Source organism: Mastacembelus armatus, chromosome 9 (assembly GCF_900324485.2).
Source record: "Mastacembelus armatus chromosome 9, fMasArm1.2, whole genome shotgun sequence".
NCBI classification, from domain to species: domain Eukaryota; kingdom Metazoa; phylum Chordata; class Actinopteri; order Synbranchiformes; family Mastacembelidae; genus Mastacembelus; species Mastacembelus armatus.
The window spans coordinates 11,769,452-11,794,378 of NC_046641.1; the positions used below are offsets into that span (position 1 = coordinate 11,769,452).

The 24,927-nt window shown below is 39.8% G+C and overlaps 1 protein-coding gene across 2 annotated transcripts in view; it reads left to right on the forward strand.

Annotated features, from left to right (window-relative positions):
- The window catches only part of ssbp2a (single stranded DNA binding protein 2a), a 45,954-nt gene extending 22,159 nt beyond the window's left edge, over nucleotides 1–23,795 (forward strand). For both annotated transcript variants that reach the window (XM_026321490.1, XM_026321491.2), the window contains exons 3-17: nucleotides 1,224–1,285; nucleotides 1,568–1,652; nucleotides 16,415–16,504; nucleotides 17,895–17,954; nucleotides 18,050–18,116; nucleotides 19,366–19,436; nucleotides 19,535–19,602; nucleotides 20,009–20,057; nucleotides 20,141–20,176; nucleotides 20,274–20,328; nucleotides 20,428–20,498; nucleotides 20,648–20,726; nucleotides 20,858–20,886; nucleotides 21,003–21,101; nucleotides 21,728–23,795. In XM_026321490.1, coding sequence (XP_026177275.1) covers nucleotides 1,224–1,285; nucleotides 1,568–1,652; nucleotides 16,415–16,504; nucleotides 17,895–17,954; nucleotides 18,050–18,116; nucleotides 19,366–19,436; nucleotides 19,535–19,602; nucleotides 20,009–20,057; nucleotides 20,141–20,176; nucleotides 20,274–20,328; nucleotides 20,428–20,498; nucleotides 20,648–20,726; nucleotides 20,858–20,886; nucleotides 21,003–21,101; nucleotides 21,728–21,757 — 951 coding nt within the window. In that variant the 3' untranslated portion in view covers nucleotides 21,758–23,795. The remainder of the gene's footprint in view (nucleotides 1–1,223; nucleotides 1,286–1,567; nucleotides 1,653–16,414; nucleotides 16,505–17,894; nucleotides 17,955–18,049; nucleotides 18,117–19,365; nucleotides 19,437–19,534; nucleotides 19,603–20,008; nucleotides 20,058–20,140; nucleotides 20,177–20,273; nucleotides 20,329–20,427; nucleotides 20,499–20,647; nucleotides 20,727–20,857; nucleotides 20,887–21,002; nucleotides 21,102–21,727) is intronic.
- Nucleotides 23,796–24,927: the final 1,132 nt, after the last annotated feature.

Here is a 24,927-nt window from a genome sequence, read left to right on the forward strand (position 1 = left end):
AAATGTTTAGCTTTTATTATTTGACAAGGAGTCTAATAATATAAGCTTTTCCTTTCAACACTACAAGAGAAAAGACTTTTTGTATGAAGACCAACTACTGTATTTCCATGTTGGGAGAAAAGGAAGAACAGGAAAACACTTTTTTACAACTTAGGAGTGTTCATGCATTATTCCAAGGTGGTTAGCTCTAGGCCTAACCTGCAGCCACACCAGATAAACAACCTAAATGAGATACTTTTGTTGTGCTACAAATCAGGAGCAAGTTTGTTACCAAGAGGCACTAGATTCAAACAGAGAGTAGCCTAGATCCAGTCGCTCCTACAAAATGACCCAAAATGAGTTAGTGTTAAAATATAGGATTTTATTTTGGTGTAACTGCTAGTGATAATACATCTGTGGCCAGTTTGTTGACAAGTCTGTAGTTTATTTTTTTACCAAATGGGAGATATCCTCAGCATAATAAAGCTCTTATATGTGGACTATTGCTCATACTTCAAGCTCATGAACACCATGTCAACTTGTGGAGAAAACCAACAGTCTGGCAAGTGAGAAAATAGGAAGAATTTTCTCATTCAAGGTCTCATTTTGCATTCATTATAGCAATTATCATGTCTCCCCACCCTCTGCAACAGCCAGCTCTTTACCCCGCCTTCAAGCGTGGTAGTTAGTAACAGCCATAAACACTTTTTTACTGTCAGACATGGTTGGATACAAATCATGTTTGTGAACAGACGGAAAAGAAAAGACAAAACCTTGTAACTATAAAGGAAAAAAAAGACGAAAAGAATCAATACAGGGTGGATATCAATTATAAAGAAGTCCATAAATAAACGAAGTGTGAATGAAATGCATTGGAGACGGAATGACAGTTAATGTGGGTGAGGAGCAGACTGAAAGGTGTGTGGGTTGGACAGAGGTTTAATCTGGCATCTCAGGCTGGTACATGTCTATGACCTCAGACTGTACACCTCCTGACTCTGGAAACACACACATACTCGCACACATACACTTTCACAAGCTTTCAGGCACACAGAGACTCACTTATCCACTTATGAATCCGTGGCATGAGAATCATAACATAATTACATAATGGCATGTGATATAAGAATTCCCTCGCACCCTTTCCAGCTTTGTAAAGCAGGTAATTCAGATGTCAGGCATGTTTTTACACATAATATGCTTCTGAAGCACCTCATTCTCTCCCCGTGTCTCTGTCTGTCTAGATCCGATGGGAGAAGAACATCACATTAGGAGAACCTCCGGGGTTCCTGCACTCGTGGTGGTGGTGAGTGTTCGGGTGTCTAAAGTTGCATGCTGTCTTTTTTTTCCCCCTGACATTATTCATTAAAATGGTCACTCTCCCAAAAGCTCCTCCTTGGATTGTTGTTGCTTGCAAATTGTAAAACCATCACCTAAAGCCATTTACCGCAATGTTGATAATAGAGTCACACTTAATGCCTTAATGTTGAACTACCCTGCATCTAAAATGGACTGTTATTTTTATCTGTCAGGCTGCAGTTTTGCTGTTTTCTTTGCTGTTTCTCAGTCTTCTCTCTTTTTGTTATAGTGTTTTCTGGGACCTGTACTGTGCAGCTCCAGAGAGAAGAGACACGTGTGAACACTCCAGTGAGGCCAAGGCCTTCCATGACTATGTGAGTTTGGTCTAATGTCTAATGTAGCTTTGCTTGCTCTTTTTGACACTATGGCACTTTCACATAACTCAGGAATCAGTATAATTCACACATTAATATATCTGTGACACTGTGAAATAATCCATCAGAATTTGTAAAATTAAGTTATTACATCAACTTATTTGCTTTGATATGAGTGCAACTCCTTCCTACTTGTCTTGATTGACAGACAAAGACTATTTGATGGATAGCAGCATTGTGAAATATAGGCAAAGTAAAAATAGACTTTGGAAAATAAAAACTGTAGGGAGAATTTTTTTCTATTATTGTTATTGTTGTTTGTTTTCATTATAGAATAAACTGACAAACTGACAAGGATTTAGAGCCAGACACCAAGATCCTTACATCTATACTGTTTGGTTATCATATGGCTGCAACTTGTCTTTACAACCTTGTAAAATGGTTTTATCATGTTACAAATTTTTGATCTGAAGTTAATTGAACGCTTGTGATGTTCAAAGTGTGCGATAAAAAAGCATGGAGAGCATACTGCTTAGGGTTTATGGTACTTGTGTTCTCACAGAGCACAGCAAATCTAAAATGCTGCAAACACACATATCGAGCTGAAGTACTGTATTGTGAACACATTATGCTGAAGAGCAGACTAGTCAGGCAGACAGTGGTTTGTGTGGTGGAAACATTGTTTATTGCTGTGTTTTCTCAGTGTGACTCCCAGTTCACTGCTGCAGTTCCCACACATGAAGGCATGGGTTGATTCATTAATGCACCATTCAGTGCACGGAACACAACGAGCAGCGCCCAAGCTCTTGAAGTTTTAGATTAACCGGTGACTAAAAGAGAGGAAGAGTGCCTCTCTACACGGGAAGTTGCAAAGTGGAGGAGGGGTGGGTGGTCTTTTCTCTCTTGCGTTTTATGTTGTTGTTTTTCCTCTGTAGCCTGAAGTCTGACTCATCAGATTTGTCTGTACCGTGGTTTATTGAGATGTATTGTTGGAAGTGCACAGGTCAGGGGTTTCTGCCTAGCCCAGCAGGATCCTCCCTCCTTTTCTCTCTCTCCCTGTCTGTGGCAGGCTTGCAATCCTGCAGAACTGGTCGGGGCTTTCTTCTCTTTCCTCTATTGGCAGTAGTGTGCGTGTGTGTGTGTGTGTGTGTGTGTGTGTGTGTGTGTGTGTGCGTGTGTGTGTGTGTGTGTGTGTGTGTATGCGCAGGTGAGGCTGCTGATGCTGGCGATGATGATCAGGGTGATGAATAGGCACTCCGAGGACGAGGCAGCTATGTGATGATGTCATTCTGGCTCTGAGGAAGGGAGCTGGAGGGCAGCATGACCTCAGCCCTGAGAGGCAGACAGGACAGAGAGAGGTGGAGAGAAACAGGGAACATTAAGATGGATTGAAAGAGAGGAAAAAAATCACAAAGAGGGATGAACTGACAGATATTTCTGATTTATTAGTCTGAAACACATCTCAGTACCAAGTCACATTTACAGAAATGAAATCGTAATTGTTCTCAAGGTGGCAACAATTATATCTTGTTGTTTCTTCTTATCTGATCAGAGTCAATTCAATTCAGAAATCGCTGAGAATATAACTTAACGTCATTAGCAGAGACCACCACCAACATCTTATTCTTACATTTCCTGGAGGGATGTAATCAAATAATTATAATGAGACCAATTGTAATTAGACCAGGGTCACTTTCAATCAACTGTTCCAATGCTTTGCTGCTTCTCAGATCAAATCAGAGGTGCTACAAACAAATCTGCCTCTCAATTAAAAGCAAATGAGGGCTACAACTGCGGTGGACGTCGCCAAAAGTAACAGGTCTTAATTTCATGCTGGTGTCTCTCTTTCAGTGTCCTGACTTTCAGACTGATAGAGATTTTAATCAGACATTTTAATGATAATTATTTTCAGTTAGCTAATTACAGAATGAAGTCCTAATTAATGCTGAGGAGATGTAGGGGCTCAATCACATCATCTTTCTGTCCCTTTTCTTTCATAACTGTTGGGATTTTCAGAAGGCTTTTTGCTTGATTTGTATCATTATCCCAGTTTGATCTACCTACTAGTACAAATGCCTTTGAGTAAATATGATTGGAAGCAACAGTTTTAGCTGTGATTTTTAAAAGGCTGTTTACATGTGCATGATATTTTATGTGCATGTTATATTGCTGTATATTGGTAGACTTGAATGTGTGAGAATGGTCTTCTGCAACATTAATATAGTCATCTAATGATAAAGGAGAAAAAAAAGAAAAGGCTGATGAACAAAGTGAAGAATGATGCAGTGTTATCGATTCCCATCCTCAGACAAAGCTTTTCAGGCATCAGAACCGCCGTTTACAGTTCTGTTAAGTGCTTTGTAAATTGTGTTCTCAATGCTAAATGAGTGGTTTCCATTTGCAAGGGGCCATGAAGTCATAAAAACAAGTTATTTTTAAATTCTTATGCTTGGTCAGGAAGTGGCCTTATTAGGAACAAAAGTCAGTCGCTTTTGCTTTTCTGCCTTTGAAGAGTCAGGCATCAATCCCTGCATGTGAGTTCAGGCTTTTCCTGATCGTGCAAATTGAAAATTGACCGATGTCACATAAGCTGTAAAATATTAACAGAAGTTATGCACCACGAGTAGATTTATAAACCAAATATATTGTAATGAAAAACAAATAAATCAGACTTTTTTTTTTAAGTAAAATTATTTTTTTTTAAGAATTCTTACAACAAACTTTTGCCCCAACTAATTTCTATTATAATATGAGAAACTCAAAAGTAGAGTGAGAAAGAATCGAGCCAGCATGAAATTGATTCAAAGACCCGTGCAAACAATATTAAGCATATTAGCAGCATCTCGTCTATTACATTATGACATTTAGAGCCTTTAAAATGTTTGCTCTACTGAAAAGTGGTCCATTTAATTGAAACACAAACGCCTGCATATAAATTTTGTTAAGCGCATTGGTGCATGTTTGCGTGTTTGTGGGTGACACGTTGAGGTTGCAGAATAATTATACACACACTCGATACATGTTTAAATTTCACTCTGGATTATTCTTGCGAGTTCTGGAGGAGAGAGTTTGTCTACAGACCGGTGTTAGGTGGGCGGACAAAAAAATTTGGACGGTTTGAAAGAACAGATGAAAAAGTCCATAATAAGAGAGATGCCTGACTCCTGATTTCAGTAGATTATCAGTGATGAACAGTTGTACTGGTTGTCCTGTGCAGCCCCAGATAAGAATGTGCTTATTAACTGAAGCGAGTTGTTGGTTGGAGTCTTCATGGAGGAATCAGGATTTTCTATTGCGACTGAAAATATGCTGTGAACTCACAAGGTGTATAGAAATTCCTTGACCTGAACATTTGCGGTTATCATGATCACCCTGTGGTTGGGCTTTTAGTAGTATCTGTTTGTCTCATCAATGTATGAATATGTGATGGGTTCCTAGAGTAAGAACAAAAATGCTATTAAGTCGACCAGAAGAGACAAATACTAGAGAACTAGGTCACACATGCAGAATCAGCCTGGCTAGAGGATGGGTGTTAAATTCGTCAAACTTGAATTTAAAGTAGCGGACAAGTTGGTGACTATTTTCGACTAATAAACATCCCACAAAATTCTCACATTTGACAAATGATGCAAGAAATGTTTTATTTAATTATTTTTGAAATTCATTATTTAGTCCTTAAATGTGGCACTAAACTTACTGAAATTACTTAAAATGAACATAGAGGATGCCAGATGGAAAAGCAGCATAAAATGCACAATTGACAGTCAGCAGTGTTAAAGGCAAATGTTATAGCAGGGGGAGCCTGGTATCATTGTGTGGCATCACTGTGGGAGATAGCAGACACACAGCAGTTAGAGGGGAAGAAGAGATCGAGAGGCAGCGCCAAGAGCAACCCCCTTTGATAAAAATGCTCCGTCTCACGCTGACAGATCTTACATTCATACTCTCACTCGTGCGTGGAAATGTATTCATACCGCTCAATTTAACAGCAGCATACATATTCTGGCTTTATTGTACAGCGAAAGGATACACACATTGGTAAATGTATAACACACAGGACCCTTTTATTCATTTACAGCCTGATACTCAGTGTTTGATATAGCTGGAAACACAAGTGCACACACTGTACTGTGCTGTTTGTGTGAGGCTGAAGGACAGGAAGGGGCGGTGACCGTGGGTTTAACTGAAAATGACAAACATGCAGCGTATAAATGTGAGCTGCTACACTAAACACTACACACATTTGACCATGGGCATGTTTTCTGGTTTCTGTGGTTGTCTTGGAACAAGCTTTTTTAGTTATAAAATGAATCTTTATCCCCCCTGATGTTCTGTAGTCCTTTAGCCCTGCAAAGTTAGCAATATGTGTTTGCCTTTTCTGTCTAAAATTTCACAGATTGCCAGGAAATTTACTGAGCATGTTTATATTTGGCAGAGGATAGACCCTGTCCATTTGTAACAGTTCAGATGCACTACGTGCACAAGGTAATCTAATTATTATGTAGTTATCAGGTCTAATGTGCTCGTTTCATTCCAATCTCATTTACAAGGAATGGTCAAATTGAAAGAATTCTTGCAATTTCTACCTAAATATTCCCATTGAGAACCACTTTTATGAGTGCAGATCAAAAATAAATATTCCACCTTAACAATCTGACTTCATTGCAGCTCCATTATTGACTGTGGGATTTCTTTCCCCTGAAGTCGTCTTCACAGGCAGAGCCGCCTCCTGAAACGTATGTCCACCAATCGAAATCTCAGCAAAATTTTTCTATTCCTCAGCCTAATCCATCTATAACTTGTTTTTTTGTAGGCTTTGTTGCATATTTTTCTAATTACCACCAGCTGCATTAACTCTTTTGCAGATAATTTTGCCTCTTACTGGAACAAATTATAAGCTAATTACTAGTTAGGTCCTTAAATGCTTTCAGTTTTTCCCATAGGCCTGTACTTTTTGAACATTACTGTTAAGTATCAGGATATCATAGAAAAATGCTGCAAACAGCATCATATTTTGTTCAGAGAAACAGCTGAAAATTGAGTCATTCCTGACTGCAGTAATTACAAAAAAAAAACAACTCAGTAAGATCTGTTTTCATTATCTGAGAGCCTAACCTGAGAATAGCAGCTTGATTCAATAGCATGAAATGCAAACCTGAATTGTGACCAGTGTTTGTGTGTGTGTGGATACATACGTAGAGACAGAGCAAAACAGGGAGGACAGAGACAACCTAGAAACAGAGACTCTGTTGGCTCCAAGCATTATGGGTAACAAGCTGATTCCAACCAGTTGAGAACCAATGGGGGCTGGGGAGACCCCCAGTCTGTTTCCAGGGAAACAGAGCCCTCTCTCCTCCTCTGTCTATCTCCTCTCTCTCTCTCTCCTCTCTCTCTCTCTCTCTCTCTCTCTATCACACACTCGCATGTTCCTTCTTGGCGATGTTAAGGAGGAGGGAGATGTGGAGGTGACTCACTGTAACATCATCGCCATGGCAATGAAGAGTGAGCCGAGTGAAGCGGGAGTGAAAGGAGAAAAAGAACGGGGATTTTCCGTAGGTTGATCAGAGAAATGGTTGTCACAGTGTCCAGCAGTTTAAAACAAACATGAGAAATTTCAATGATGAACACCTATGCTGAGCTGTTTATGCATAATATTTCTACACTGCCTTGCCCTCTCTCTTTCAAATGAACAGTTTTTCGTCTTGTTATATCTGTCCCTCTGCATTCCTCTTTATGTCTCTTATTATCTCCCTTTTTCGTTGGCCTGTTTCCCTCAGCCTTCTGGTCTCAGAGGAGTGTGTTTTCCACTAGTGTGTTACGCTGAGTCATGTCACATGCATGTTTGGACATGCTGAGGTGGAGTGTTTATGTGATGTTGACATATGTACGCCTTGCTGCTCTGCAGCGGGCAGGGGCAAACACGAGGGCATGGTGCAGTGTGGAGGGGAGAGGTTAACTGAGGGCAGGGGAACACAAGATGGTGCAAGAATGAGAACAAGCTCTAACAGTGCTGTGGGCTACCGGAAAGTAATTTCTAGTTTGACTGCAGGTGGTATTATTATTATTGAGTATGAAAATAAGGAGCTTGCTGAAGGGTTTATTTTACTGTATGTGTCTGTGGCTGTCTGAGGAACAGTGCTATATGAGCTTTCGCACGTGCAGCAGCTTCACGCCGAGGTCTTCAAGGATATTTCTGTTTAATTCCAGTGGATGTTGGAGTTAGTAATCACAGAAGACTGGAATGAAATATTTCAGTTTTGAAATCGAAGTGAGGGCATTTTTTTTGCACAGTGAACACTGTACTTTCCCTGACCCATCTGAGAAGAAAGTTATACAGATGCCCAACAGGTTGTATAAAGGATTTTAGTGAACAGTCCAGAGCTACAAAAGTAGTGACAGGTCTGCAGAGGGAGAGCAGGAGGGCAAAGTGAGAATGCTGACCCAATCTGATCGTCATGTTATCACTTTGACCCCAACTAACCCCAGAGTATTTTTGCTACACCCAGATCCTTATCTTCTTCTGACTCTTGTCTCTGACTTTCTAGCAATAGTAGGACTGTGACATGCAGCAAGTGACTTCTAACCACCTCTTTCTGTGCTTGAATTTGTGTCAGCTCTACCCATTTTCTAATTCCAATCCACTGTTCATCCTCTACAGTTGCAGTATGCTGTATGTATATAACAGTATCATTTAAAACAAGTGAATATATTCATTGTTAAAGATCACTGAATCTGTGGACGTCAGGTGAATCAATCATCTCTGCATCAGTTTTCCAATTCAAAGACCATGACATATTCTACTCTTCATCTCCTGCCATGACTTTCAAATCTCTCTGTGTTTCTCTAGGCTTTAATCTCCTCTGTGTTCAGTCCCTCTCCCTTATCTCCCCCACAGTTGTTGAACCAAGTGAGATAGTGTGGGGGGGGGGGAGTGTGGAGTGTGGAGTGTGGATCCCCAGCTCCAAAGTGACTATCATTTTCAGCTATGTGCATGTGTATCTGACAGTGCATCAGGCCCAGGCTCCACCTCACATATTATACAGCTCCAGAGATGTTTACAAGGGTCGATAATGACATCAGTGATAAAGGAAACACGGCCAGTGCCCCACCTTCGCTGGAAACCCCTGGTGCAGCTGATATCACCCTACCTTTAATCACGCAGTGAGGCCAAGCAGATGAGCGGTGTGCTGCCATTTTACCTGGTAATCATATGTAATGTTAAACTAGAGAGTCTCTGGGTGCTGGTGAGGAATTCTGTTGTGCGGTGACAAAGATCGAAAAGATGTAGAGGAACGGAGAGGGTGAGCAGTGAGAGCCAAGGACGGTGTGCCAGCGTTAATCTACATTTTTCTGACCAAAACGAAAAACACATACTCTCTGATTTTCTTATCTCTCAGCCCTGGTTTCTACAGAAGAGAAAAAGCTTAAAAAATAGGTCCCATATTTAAATATATTTATATTTTTATTAAGGCTCAGTATTTTCCTAAAAACAGCTGGCCAGTATAGTTTTGGGCGAATGTTTCTCTTGTGGATTAACACATTTAATGCTCCAGTGGGTATTTACAGCTCCAGGACGGTGTATGTGGGATTGATGTGACTCATTGATGTGTTTTAAATAGTTCTTGGCCAATAACAGAGATTTAATGGTATCGAGGAATAAAGCTATATGAGACTCCTGATATAACACACCATTGTGCTGTGGTCAACATACTTGATAGGACCTTTTATTTAGGTGTCACTAGATGGTAGAGGCAAACAGTTCTGCAAAAATGAAGCACTTGTTAGTAGAATCAATTTCTCGCCGATTTTGGCCTTTACTTGGAATTTGTTGACCATAAGGAAGGTATTCGTCAAATATCTTGTTAACTAACCAAAAGCAATCATTTCAAAACAAGACCCTGTTTGTATGGTACTGGAATATCAGCCAAAGCAACCTGCATGTGTCTCATGTTCAACATACAATGAATCCAATTAGTTTTTTTTTTTTTTCTCTTGGCAGCTTGAACTCAGCCAGATTTTGTTGCTAAACAGCAGAGATCTGGAATGAAATGTACCGCGAGAACACTTTTTTCCACTCACTGCTGTGTTTTACTGGTGTAGCATATGGCATTTTTTGGTTAAGAAAGGCAGCTTTGAATGCCAGAGGGCAATTTTAAGCCTAATTGCTTTGAAATTGCAAAGTGTGTTTGGCTCAGGATTGGACAGTAGAGCATGTTGATCTGTTGCTGGTCGCCACAGGAGACTGTGAATAATACATGGTCGCACCCATTCTCATCTCTATGCTGTATCTCTGTTTCTGTCTCCCTTACTTTTGTGCTGCCTCTCTCTTAGTTAAAACCCTTAGTTGCAACTTAGTATAGTTTTGTCCGTAAGTTTTATTCTGTCCATATACACTTACGCAGAAATCAATCTATTTCCGCTCTGACACTTTGTGTATGTGAATGTGTTTTGCATGTGACCGTGTACATACATGCATGTGTGTATGTGGGTGTCATGCACTAGTAGCATCTTTTTTTTCCAACCCCCCTCAACCCCAATCCCCTCTTCAGGAAGTGGACTAATGGAATTTGAGAGGATGGAGGGAGCAGGAAAGAGGGAGAGGGAGGAGGGACAGACTTCCTTCCTGTGTGGCGTGTCATTTGTAGATCCTGTTTTACAGCGAGTGGCCTTGAGACTCAGTGGTAACCCTTCCACACCCCACCAAAACCCCACCCACCCACCCAAGGGCGTGCCAAAGACAGCCAGCATACACAATGAGGGATTTGGGACCTTGTTCCTCAAGCTTCACTCACCTGTAATTTTTACTTTTCTGTCTTATACTCTCACTGTTTCCTCTAGCTGTCATTTTTCATTTTTTAATATGTTAACCCACTGGCCATTCACTAGTTCGTCCATGAACTTAGTTATTAGTTAGCATTATTACATTTTCAGCAAAATTTCCACACATTCTGTGGTTCTAACTTCTTAATTATGAGGATTTTTTTTGTTTGTTTTTTATATCGTATTAAACAGAATATTTGTGGGGTTGAGAAGAGGCAAAACAAGTAATTTGACGATGGAAACTGACAAGCATTTATTTGTCATCTTGTCATCAGTGAAAAGACTGGGTAGTTGCAACTCTACTCAATATTGAGTGACAGGCGTACTTTAAAGAATAAGAGTACTGTATATATACTGCATATGTCCCATTAAATAAGCAGAACCAGTAATTTGTCTTATAGACCCAACGAATATAATTTGTTTGGTTAACCATGGAGGAATATGTCATATTAGATTTTTGATAAACCATGAATGCTTGTTTGTGGGATCAATTCTGTGTTGAAGTAAAAAATATCACCATCCCTATTCTTTTTTTTAAAAACAAGACAGAGCTGGTTTGTCTGAGAAGCAAAGAGTGTCCCTGATAGACGGAGAGGTGGAGAAAGCAGACAGCGACCGATGCAGGTTGAGGCAGCGACAGAAAGAGGCAGAGAGAGAGAGAGAGGAGATGGACACAGACTGCCTTTTGAGATTCCACTCACGCGTCTCTGAGTGTCTCTCAGTCTCAGAAGTATTGAATGAAAACGACTCCCCACCTTCACACACACATGTACACACAAAAGTCTGCGTGTATTACGCACACACATTAGCGAGGAGTATAATCGGTAAACATATAGGGATAAAAGAGTTTGCGAGTTATCTCATTAAGTATTACTGAGCCCTTTAGTCTGATGGGATTAGTGTAGTGTGAATGTAGTATAGAGAAAGTCTGATTAGGTTGCAAGGTAGTGAACTGTAGTGTAATTGCACTACATTTAAACGTCTACAGTTCCTTGAGCAGATTTCTGTATTTTCTACATGAAAGCACAGCATGTTTTGATCACTTCACATAAAATGTTTTCAATCTACATGTTTTGCGTTTGTTTGTTCATAATGAGTCAACTCTAATTTCAACATCCATTCCACAGCCCTGTAAAGCAAAAGATGCTTGATAAGATTAAACAGTGTGGTTGTATATCAGTAAAGTACGTCATTTTGGATGGAGAAAGGGTACAGATTACCGTGTGTGTAGCGCTATGATGGCAGCAGGCTGGCTATGGTCTTCCCTTTCTTTGTTTTAGTCCTCACAGATCTAAACTTTTTCTTGATTGTTGCTTTTCACCGTTTTCCTTTAGTTGCCTTTATATTTCTTTCGGTGATTTACAAAACGCTGCAGACAAATTCTCTCAACATAACCCTGACTCTGCAGTCCACATGGGAAATGAGACTCTAGTCTTTACCTGTTTTTAAATCCTGGACCTCAGAATCTGTTTTTGTTTATGCTCTTTTTAAGGCATCGATCTGGTTTTACCCTGTGTTTGGACATTTAGTCTTTGTGGAAGCTGGTGTTTTTCAAGGCACATGCAGTGATGTTGTAGTGTGTTGTCTTGTTGTGTATGTCTGGTATATTGTAGCGTTCTCCTGGAGGGTGGTGGTTTGAATAATTTATGCAACAAATGCTTTTGTCAGGAGATGCAGGTGTTCATTGGAGAACTTGCGGGGGCCGTTCCACTGCCTCAAGTTTCATCACAAACACTTTTGCCAGCATCTACAAATGTAGGGATCAGATTATACATCTGGAGACAAAGAGCAAATTGTTGAATAATCTCATTAGATCAAAAGGCTGAATGTAATGAGACTGATGAATGGAAAGATGACTGAACTGATTATTTGTTTTCAGATTCTAAAGAATGAATAATGTCTTCCTGGGATCTCTGTAAAGATAGCAGACAGCAGAGACAGAGAAGGAGACGAATCCAGGGAAAGGAAGCAAAACTGAAACAGACAAGCAGAATTGTGGTGGTACAAAAAAAAAAAAAAAGAGGTCAGATGATTTTGAGGGACTTTGACAGGATGCAAAGGTGTGGACTCTTTCCTTAACCAGCTTGAAAGTAAAGTATTCTGTTAAAACTAATAGAGTTCAACAAGAAGGAGTCAGCTTTCATTTGCCAGCTGAGATAGTCTGGGTCTTAAAATAGGTCAAGACATTGTTGACAGTTACCTTCACACAACAACATCCAGTACACTATGATACCATGCGTCAATGTTGTAAAGTCACCAGCTCAGTATCTCATCGTTCCTCTTTGAGCGTGGTCAGAAAAGTTTAAACACTGATGTGTTAGAAGTGCAAATGATAGACTCATTAACAGTGTGTAACACTCTGTGTGCCTTTCATGTTTACAAAGGTTAAGTGCTGGAGTGTGTTGAGCTTGGCTGTGAATCAGTATTTAAACAGAACTGGCTACCAGGAACCTAGCAAGTCAAATTCAGCGTAAAATGGCATAAAGAGTAACTTCCTGGCCTCTACACTGTTGTAACTGATGTGAGCCAGGTGCACCACATTGATGTGACACATTACATCAAATGAAACCCTGCAATCTCACTGTCAACACAGTTATCAACAGCCATGAATTGACTGCAAAGTATTTTAAAGGCGGCAGTACAGTAAGGTAAAGGTCTAAGCGCATGAGCATGTTTAATCTATCTGCTATCAGCAGTTATCTTAGTTACACTAAATCATCAACAATGGAGTAAAGATTAAATGTTGCTCAAATAATTCTCTACTACCAGTCACAGATCTGAGAACATTTTTTAATGTTGAATTTAACACTGACATTAATTAGAAAGTATTAAACTTATCAGCTGCCTCCTATACCCCAATATATACTACACAACTGATACCAACCTGATATTTTACAGGTAAACAAATCTGATGTACAGGATCTGATGTACAGGTTATAGCTTTTTTTTTTTTTTTTTTTTTTTTACATAAACACAGAACATTGACAATCCCATTAAATTAGTTTTTAAAGAACTGTGACGTGTACTCTTAGAACAATAGATTTACTTTAGATAGACTTGTCAATGCCCTCTGGTTGTCAAACTGTGGAACAGCAATAATGTTTCTATTACCATCACTGTGGTGCAATAAGTTAATGTCAGGCCATATATTAGCCCAGCTAATTGCTCTAGCTGTAATTTTTAGGTAACCCAAATGGAGCATTGTTACCCTTATGTTAACCTTGCATCATGACAAACAATATTTAGTTTCATTTATGGGATGCCTGATGAACAGTGGATTGGAATTAAATTGGTCCAAGTTTTAATTTTTACCCTTATTATTGAAGGCTGCCTTAATGTCAGATATGTAGCATTGGATGCTATCATTTAGTCTCATTCCTTACAGTATTTCTACCACTGCCTGCAGATCGCTGCTATGAACGTTTCTGCCAGTATCCTATTGAAACACTGCAGACATAAATGAATAAATTGACATTTTGAGGAATGTGCTTATTGTTTTTCTTGAGGGGAGTTAGCAGAGAAAGTTGAAACAACAAGCGAGTCTGCGCAAAGTTTTTAGACTCCAGTTTCTATGGCAGGCCAAGACAGCATCTCTATGCAAACCATGTGACTCCCCCTGCTTAGTGGCGTCTTAAGAACAAACTGGAAAAAAGATTCATAGCTTCTCTTCTAAAGAGGCTTTGTGGCTCCTTCTCAGCGTGATTCATTCTGATTCTCTAATGTCATTTGACTCAATCTGATCTGTTAAAATCAAGAGAGACAGTCAGTACCAGAGGAGTTAGTGTTCCTAGTGTTTTTGTTTTTTTTTTTGTAAATGGAGGTTGGTGCTGGTCTTGGAGCATGGAAATATCCTAACGCAATGTTTTTGTTTTGTTTTTTTCTTATTGCTGTATTTGAAAAATGCTGCTTTGTCAGCAGGTCAGGTACATTTTTTTTCCCCTCCCTGAGTTCTTCTTTTCCCACACAAACAAACACGAAGTGCGCGCACACACACACACACACACACACACACACACACAGAGTCACTGCGTGCACACACACACACACACATACATGCACACTCATAATCTCAGCTTTGTCCTCTTTTCTCCTCTTTCCCTCCCTCTCTCTCTACGTGAAGGCAAACTCAGCAGACCTGCAGGCTGCCAGGGAGTAAAGGCATTCTGGGTAATCCAAGGTGCTAGAGAAAAGAGGGAACGAAATGGGGGGGGGGGACTATAACACACACTTGATGCTGTGCATGCATGATATTATACACACGAACAAACAAAATCCTGTCTCTCACCAATGAACCATAGAGATACAATATCCATCTGTGTCCATCTGTACATTCATCTGCTGAGACAAATACAGACTGTGTTTGCAGCAGAATATGGAATCAAAAATCTTCACAGCGTCCTGCTCCTTGTTGTTGTACATTAACGATTGGGAGATATGGAGGGGAATGAGGGAGGATGAGGGAATAGTGAGGGTGGTGGGGTGGAGCAGAGGAGGATACAGGAGTGTCGTCAGTCTGCTTTTATCTCAGCTCTGATTAAACCTTGTTCCTGCCTGACCTAAAAAGTCAGCTGGCGGAAACTTCAGAGACTGTGGGTGAATTTCACCAGAGCTCTTTACACCCAACTGATGCCTGCAGAGACAGAGAGAAAGCAAGAAGGGAGATCAGAGAAACAGAACAGAAAGTGGGCAGATACCAAAAAAAAAAAAAAAAATACACACATGGTGGCTTTATATGCTCACTGTTCACACATTATCATATATATAGATGTACACCCTCAACACACACTGCATGTTGCCTGCTCTGTATTCCTAATGAGGTTCAGGAAGCGACCGGTGCTGGGTGGTAACTCCAAGTTAGTTAGTAGTACAATACCACAGGAAGCAGACAGAGGCAGTGCTGAAATGTGCCAGCACCGCCCGTCTGGGACAAGCACAACAAAAAAACACATGGTATAAAAATAAACCTGGGCCTGCATGGCAGGGCAACTGCAGATACAGGAAACATCCCAGTGAGGGAGAGACAGCAAGAGAGCGATAGTTGGGGAAGACCCTTGGATTGCTATTTTCATTTTTTGTTGTTATGACTGATGTATTGTTTCATTGTTGGGAAGTTCAGTTGAGGGTTTGTATTGTAGATGTTGACGCCTATTAACTAAAAATAGCTGTACTGTAGTATAAATACTAATGTAAAATACCCTGCATTAAAAATATCACTATTGGTTAGTGATATTTACCTTATAAGACATTTTTGTGCAACATCGACACCCACTGAAAAGAATCGTGCCATTAATGGCACTGTGTAGAATGTGAAAAATGTGTGTTTGTGTGGGATATGTTGTGCTTTTATTTTCCTTTGTATTGTAAATAGATTTCTTTTTAGAAGCTCTTTTATATTCATTTTTGTTATTGAACACAAGGGTTACATTCAGTTTTGTTATGCAGTGGCAGAAAAGATCTATTCTATGCTGATTATTTCAATATTTTTAGAAAAAATGTGCTTAAAGTATTAAATGTAAAGGTAATGCAGAAAATTTGCCTCTGTGATATGCCAATGAATCATTATTACTAATGCATTCATATAATATTTTACTGTTGTTTAGGTGCAGCTAGTTTTACCTGTTTTATATTTTATGTGTTGGGTATTTTCATCATTATATTTTCTAAGTGTGTTCCTTTTGTCCATAAAACACTAATCTTGATGTAAATAAAGTCAAGCAAATGTAGAAGAGTAAATTTAAGTGTAAGTAATGAAAGTTTAAAGAAATACTCACGTAAAGTACCTCAAATTTGTACTTAAGTATACTACTTAACTAAATGTACTTCCACCATAGCCGAGCCAAGTGACATTGAGTTTCTGCAGATTGAGTTGTGAGTTTAAATTTCCTTCTTGTGTGTGCGTGCGTGCGTTTGTGCGTGCGTGCGTGCGTGCGTGTGTGTTTCAGAGTGCTGCAGCAGCTCCCAGCCCCGTCCTTGGGAACCTTCCCCCAGGGGAGGGCATGCCAGTGGGGCCAGTCCCTCCAGGATTCTTTCAGGTATACTGTACACACACACACACACACACACACACAGGTGCTGGGTAAATTATGGACGATTGTTCTCCTGTCTTACTATGACCCTTGGTGTGTTACTGTTCCTTTCATATATGATTATTTCATTTTTTCAACCTACCTGTGCTGTATGTTCTATTGTACAGTACCTCTACAATCTTCATGTATCTGTGTGTGGAAGCACCACTGTATATTTGGTAAAGCAGAGAGAAAAATGTCTGACATGAGAAATAAATATATTGCAAACAAAACAAACACATCTCAGATCATCTCTGTTCTCCTTCAGAAGGACTCTGCCACTTTTACATCGATTAACTGTCATTATCAGCCAAAGTCCGATGCCCACATCTGACACACAGATCAATAGCCTTCATATGCGTTTCTCAGCACCGCTCTCAAAAAACTCCGACCTGAGTCTGAACAGCCTTTTCCATCTCCTTCTGAGCATCACTTGTTCTTTGATGGCAGGAGCTTGTCAAGACAGGTTCCAGAAAATTCATTGCCTTATCCACAAGTACTTTTACATGTGGAGTACTTTTACTTTTACATTTGATTTACTTTTTGAATCACTTCATGAATTTAGTCATTTACTGACTCACTTGTTCATGAACACTCAATTGTTGCCTTTGTTGCAAAGCTTGAAATAATTATAGTAAAAATAAAGGCTTATAATGCTGTATCTGATTTCCTTTGATCACCTTTGACACAACTGTGAGATGAGAAGAGGGGTGATTAAGGAGAAGACCCTGATCAAATCAAGTGGACCATTGCTCTCTAGTGGCATGCTGAATTATTGCCTCCCCAGCATTGCGGGCCTTTTCTCCCCACTGTAGCATCAGTTCAGCAAACATAGCAAAAGCATTGCTGCTGTCTGTGGCGATGACAAGTGAGAACCCATTTACAGCTGCAAAAGCGCTTCTGACACACACACTGCCAGACTCCACACAGTTAACACACACGCTGGCATCATTATTAACAAACCCTCATCCTTTATTCTGTCTTTTTCCAAAAAACCCAATCCAATGAAAATGTGGTTGACTTCCCCACAGTGCTGTCATGGAACTGTGGTTAGAAGACATATGCAGTAGTACTGGTTGGTTTCCTGTTTCAGAAAGTGAAAAAAAAAACTTCCCATAGTGCTCCACACAGTTTTTACACCAATTTTGTCTATGTGAAAAGGGTTATAAAATCGGGACTATAATTTGGCTTTGACCAGATATTTTGTCATGATTTTTGAGTTGTCTTGAAGATCCTTCTCTTAACTTAATCAAAATTTGAAATATGTAGATACTGTGCTTTAAAATGTTTTTAAAGCACAGTGTTTAACCCCAAATGATTTAACCTGCAGTTATACTTTTTTTTTTTTTTTTCCCAGCCATTCATGTCACCTCGTTACCCTGGAGGACCAAGACCACCCCTCAGATTACCCAATCAGGTAGGAGCCGCACTGACCCCTGCAGGCAGAAAACAGAAGTGTGGATGTAAGAAATGGACAGTGTCTGTGTAACAGTGATCCTCTTTCTTCTGTAGGGACTTGGAGGAGTCCCAGGTAGCCAGCCTATGTTACCCAGCGGAATGGACCCCACAAGACAGCAAGGTACACACAGATACATTGGTATTCACGAACAGAGACATGACATATTATAGCACATGTGCAGTGAGCAACCCATTTATTAAAGAATTATATTAGTGTTGTGATATTATCTAAAGGTATTTCCTGTGGAGCTGCATGCTGATAGAGTTACTGTCATAGGGTTTATCTTATCTAATCTCAGTTCATCCCAAAAGTCCACATACACATTAGTGATTCTGTACGCTGGAACTGAGCCACAGCAGTGAGTGAAATGCTGAGTTTGGCATGTCAACATGCTCATAATGACCACACCAAAATGCTGATTTTAACATTTTATTTATTGTCTTATTTTAGTGTCTTGCTGTTAATGTTTGTATGACTAAACTCAAAGTACCGATGAAGCAGATGGGACTTTAGTTCTGCAATTATTGGACTAATTCATATTTTGTCCTCATGATGGCACTGCATGAAAAGCCAAGGCATCATCATTATATTCCACTATATCTTGCGGAGGAACGTATCTGCACTAAAATTTGTCAGTCCATCTAGCAGGTGTTAAGAAGATGAATTCATTCAAAATCACAGGCATGTGATCATGGGTGCACTTGAGGAAAAGTCCATTAGGATTCATTAGCTGAGGTCTATGGTTGATCTGTGCCAAATTTCATGGGAATCTGTGTGGTAGCCATCAAGACATTTCACTTTGGCAGGAGAAGATTGGTCGGAGGGTCACCAAAATCAGTAGGATTATTCTCTGGGGACCATGAAACCAAAACATTATGAAATAAATCAAATAATGTGAATTTCTTCATGTGAATTTCACATTTTTTCAATGTGAATTAAAGTTGTGAACAGGCTGGCATTGCTGTTTGTTACACCACAGCATTAGTGTAAATAAAAAGATATACAGTGAAAGATTGTGAAGTTAATTGATATGGAGGCATAAGCTACTGTATATCCGTTTGTGGTTACAATGAGGTTAGGAGGAATTCATTGTTATTTTAGTCTTTCTGTGGGATTTGTTGATAATAAAATATCTCTTTTTTTGCTTTAAGTATAACTCCATTTACACAAACTACGCACTTCTCCAGACAATGTATAAATTATGCATAGGATAAAAGATTCAGGATGTTCAGTTACTGTTCAGATCAACATTAGAATGAGAAAATCATGGAGATGTTACATAATGTTTGGTGCTAGACACACTGGCCTCATCATCTCAGAAACTGCACCCTGGCTGATTATAGTTTGGCCTGTTTTCTGTTTCCCTCAGGACATCCAAATATGGGCGGACCAATGCAGCGGATGACTCCACCGAGAGGCATGGTACCGCTGGGGCCGCAGGTATGGAACCAGGTGATTTGTGGAGATATTTAGAAAATGTTGGTTGTGATAGATACTATGGTGAGGATGGTTTGCTGTCTTTATGGTTTTTTTTTAAGAACTATGGAGGTGGGATGCGACCACCACTGAATGCCCTGGTAGGTCCTGGGATGCCTGGCATGAACATGTGAGTAATATAATCTCCACGCACACACCTGCAGAGACAGGCATTCAGAGTGCCTGTTGTGCGTTCTCTTCCTTAAGATGTAAATAACATCCCCAGACTTTGTTCACTCACACAGACAACATTAAACTAAATGTACTTTACTCTCACTACAGTGGATGCTCTCAGCCATTTTTATGTAGCTTTTAATTACAACTTCACTGTATGTTCTTGACTCTTAAAAAGTCTGGAAGTAGAGCTGAGAGTTGGATTTCCCCAATTTTGGCTTCTTTTTGTGTGTTTTTTACTTGTTCCCATCACCTCTCTCTGGCATTAAAAGAGCTTGTTGTTGCCAACTCTGCCCAAATGAACCGGAAACAAAGAAGCTTTCCAAAAGCAGGCAACTAAAGCGTGTGTTTGTGTATTGCAGGGGACCTGGTGGGGGTAGACCCTGGCCAAATCCTCCCAACTCCAATTCAGTAAGTACACTAACAAAGACACCCAACAGAAGGTTTAACAGTTACTTCCTTTCTTTCATGATTTCCTTTTTGCGTTTCTGCAGACTCCTTATTCTTCTGCATCTCCAGGAAGTTATGTGGTAGGTGCAGCATGCATGAGTTTAAACTTTTGCTCAGGTTGTGCATGCTGTAAATGATTCATTCCTGAATGAATCTAAACCAGAACTGTAATTTCAGGGACCTCCAGGAGGAGGGGGTCCACCGGGGACCCCGATAATGCCAAGTCCAGCAGGTAAGCTCTGTATATGTGTGTTTGTCCATTTGTGTGCATACGTGTATGCATTTGTTTGGCCTTTTTATCCTGTTATTGTTTCTCTGTTTGTTATGTCAGATTCAACCAACTCTGGCGACAACATGTACACTATGATAAACACAGTCCCTCCAGGTGGAAGCCGACCAAATGTGAGACAGTTTTTCCCTCTGTGAGCTTAAGTGTGTGGGCGGGTTAGTGTTAAGGGGATATATCTCTTTCTGTTTGTGCTTTTTGTTATTTTGTTGATGGCAAATGTTGTTACTGATATATCATTGCCTCTTGTGTGTGCTCGGCTCAGTTCCCTATGGGTGCAGGTGGCGACGGTCCATTAGGGGGAATGGCTGGTATGGAACCCCATCACATGAATGGATCATTAGGTACAGGAACAAGTAGCTTTTAGTGACACTACATTTCTGGTTATGTTATTTGTTCCATTGTCCAATAAAAACACAAATGTAATTCATCATTTTGATGTGTGTTATTTTTGCACTTGTGTTCCCTCTGTCAGGGTCAGGTGATATGGACAGTCTCCCTAAAGTAAGAGAATATATTTATCTACTTTGAATCTCCAGTTTACAATCGCACGCCTGGTGTTTGCAGCTTTAGTAGCGTTCAGTTCCTAATAAGCTGTGTTTTACTTAACTCTTGTACAGAACTCTCCTGGTAACTTAAGTATGAGTAACCAGCCAGGAACCCCCAGGGAGGATGGAGAGATGGGAGGAAACTTCCTTAACCCCTTTCAAAATGAAAGTGTAAGTCAATTTTCCTCTGCTATATAAAATCATTAGAGGGATCTTATGTGTCTTGTACTGAGAACAGCCATCGAATTAAGTTGGAGAGTAGGTTCCAAAAATAGTAAGGCTTTTGTAGTAAATATGTGTAGTAAATATGAAGCTACAGTCAGCGGCCACTTAGGATAAAGATAGGAAAGCAGGGGAACATTTAGTAGCATATCTTAAGTCCACTAAAGACATTATATCTGGTTTTTCTATTCTGTACAGAAAGAGAAGTGTGTAAAGATGAAACTGTAGCTTTACAGGGGTTGTGCTGGTGGCCAGGAGCAGTGACTTTCCAGTGTTTGTCTGGCAACTTTATTGTGACAGCAGTACTCCAGGAAGTAATTTAAGATGAAACAAACAAGGTATAATGTTTGAATTAGTGATCTTATGAGAGTTAAGCAACTGCCAGATGAACATATTTCCCAAAAAATCTTACTGCACCTTTAACACTTGAGAGGTGACCACATTCACAGAACTTATATGATATAATCCTTATCATTTTGAGGGATTTCTAATTCAGAATAGTAGTTTTAGAAAGTGTTAACTCACACAAAAAAAAAAGTCACACCTACCTATTTGTCTCCGTCTTATCTCTGCAGTATTCTCCAAACATGACAATGAGCGTGTGATGGTTTGGGGTGCAGGTCCCTTCGGTCACTCAGTAAGCTCTTGTGGATTGGTGAAAAGCAGAGAGATCGGACGTGATGCCATCTAGGACAGTGGACAGGACAGTTGCCCCTGACTCAGTCCTTCTACCACCCCCACCCTTCTACTACCCCCACCAACCCCCTCCATGGTTTCTCTGTTCTAAGTGGTGACTCTGCTACATTCATCAGTTCTTCCTCTGCAACGATGACACTGTACAAAGGAACCAAATTGAAACAACCCAGAGGAGAACTCTTTGTATATTTGCATACTGTGCGTATGAGACTGTGCACACACTTCAGTCACAGACAGCTGTTTCTGCCTTTTGCATCCTGTCACGGAGCTGATGCCCAAAAAACAAAAGGCCAATATCCTATTAATCCTTAACCTTAAATTTCCAAGGATTTAAAGAGATAAATTGAATCTAACTGGTTGTAACATCAAATATATTTTGTCTTTTATTGACAAATTGTTGCTGTAAGAGAATTGAAGAGACATTACAATCATATTGCCATTGGGTATATTTGAGGCTTGTGCAGATATTTGTAAAGTCTTTTTGTGGTTATGTAAATCACTAGGACCACTCGCATTACAATTTCTTTTATGTTTTATACTATGAATCTAGGTTTTTATTTTAAATTCCATTCCTAATGTCAGCCGCACACATGGATAATGGAAGATCTTTTCATTTTGCTTTACATCGATCACATGTTTGCAGGAGCTGGTGAGGCAAAGGATGTGCAGGTCAAATTCAACTCCTGGTTCAGACTTTAATCAAATTATACAGAAAAGCTCCAGCAAAAACTGAAATATCTGCATTTGGAAGAGTCAAAAAGAGTTTTGTTACAGGACAAAACGAGACTGTGTAACTTGTTGAGCAGTAGACACTGTTGCTACAAGTGACAATTACAGGATAATGGTACATGCTACAACATGATGCCACAGCAACAAAAGTAAAAAGAGTCATGAAGTCAGTCAAACTGACTTACTAATGCCCATTGTATTGCTAAGGTTTGTATTAGCATTACATTAGCTAACATTTAGCAATCAAAAGCTGCTGGTCATATCAGACCAACTGAGATTGAAGAAACAAAACGCCAGAGCACATTGAATTTGTGCATTTTATTGTTTTGTCAGAGAAACTTTGTTGCAATTTGACTGGTTTCTCCTTTTGGAGAATTTTACCTTCTGGTGACTGCATTGGATGGACCAAAGTTTAAGACGGCGACAGCAAAACATAATTGATCTGAATCATTAACACAACATTATCTAACAATAGGGGACACAACCTGTTGTTTTATCATTTGTTGCTTCTGTGTGCTAATGCCGTTCTTCATGGTTCCAGATAAAGGATTTATTAGTTTCCAATGGCCCACATTTCTGGACAATACAATGCTACAGTGAAAGAAAACAAGAAAATGGATGGTAAACTGTAAGACACAAGCTTATAAAGTCACTTTGGTCACTCCTGCTTAATTGTCATCCGGATAAACTGTGATCTCAGTGGGATATGAAAGGTTGGTTGGTACAGAAAGCTAGAATAAGCTTGTTTTTAAGCAATGTTTTAAACTTTTTTTTCACTGCCCAAGATATATTATCACCATGTACAAAAGGTCAATATGCCTGAGAACCTTATCCTCTCCCCTCCATTACTGCAAAATGTACAGCTCACAAATGTAGCTCCTCTGTCTTGTATGTGTATTTGATATTATTGTCATTATTATTATTTAAAGAACAATCTGGAGAGAATTATCACAAAAGGGAGCAATGGACTGATGATGCACCATCCTAACTGAACAGAGATGTTTTATTTTGTTTTCGTGTTAGATTGAAGCCATAACTGGGAGTACAAGAAGATGCATTTGTAAATTGGCTCATGTTTTCTGTTTTGTGGCAGTATGTGGGATTCCATTTGTGACGTGTTCATTTTCTCTTTTTTATTCTTGTATTATGTTTTTGTAAATACACAGAGAAGTATTTCATGGGTTTTGAATATGCTGGTATAAAGCTTCTCTTCCCTTAGTCAAAGTCTCCTCTCTTTTCATTAGTGAGAACTATATATATATAGACAAGGAAGGAAGTCATGGCTCTAAGTTGTTCAGCCTGTATTGTACTGCGTGATTGTCGAAGTTACTGTAAGACAAGAAGAAGATGTTTTTGCAACTGAGCCTAATTCCAGGTTTGCTGGCATCCACCTTATGACAGGAAGTAGTAGCGTCAGGTTAGAGGAGCTGGCTCGTAACAGGTAGGTCACCGGGAGGATCACTGTTTTCACAACACTGTTTCTGTCAGACAGTGTGATGTCTGCATATTGTGTGTCTACATGTATCTCTGTCTGTCATAAAACAACCATGTATCACTTACATAAGCAGTAATTCATCAGATATAGTCGCAGAACCGCAAAGAACACAATATTTCTCTTGTACCATATAATGATGTACCATCACAAATAGTCTTTATTGCATACAAACATTCATCTTTTCATTCTTTATACCACTTAGTACAACTCATGGGTCGCAATGGGCTAGAACCAATCTCAGCTGACATTGGGTGAGTGGTGGGGTACACCCTGGGCAGATCACGAGTCGGAGACAATCACAATCACACACATACCTGCGGCCAATTTAGAATCACCAATTAACCTAATCCCAACCTGCATGTCTTTAAAGGTACTTGGAGAAATCCCACACAGACCCCAGGGTTGAACCGGGAATGTTTTTGCTGTGAGGCAACAGTGCTAACCGGAGCACCGCTATGCTGTCTGCAATAAACAGCATGTATATATCAAATATTTATCCCCATTTTATTCCTATTCTCCCGCAACACCAGTGTTTTCATGTAATCTACAGAAAAAGATATCCACATACCCAGTGTATTCCACTACTAAATTTGCTTTGAAGAAATCAAATTTGCAAACTTGTTGAGGATGGGACCCTGACCTTGAATGCACCATGTTTCACCATCTCACTGAACAAAATAGCTTCTCTATACTCAAGCAGAGGTCTTCTTAGGATTTGGCAGAGTCTTGACACAGAAGCTTCATTGCTATCCTAATTAGAATAGCAATAGTTTCATTTCTGATTGCAAATTTGACTGTGGTCTGTAATTCATGCTGTTTTTCTTGCTGGCCAAAAATAATTGTGGCAAATGTTTT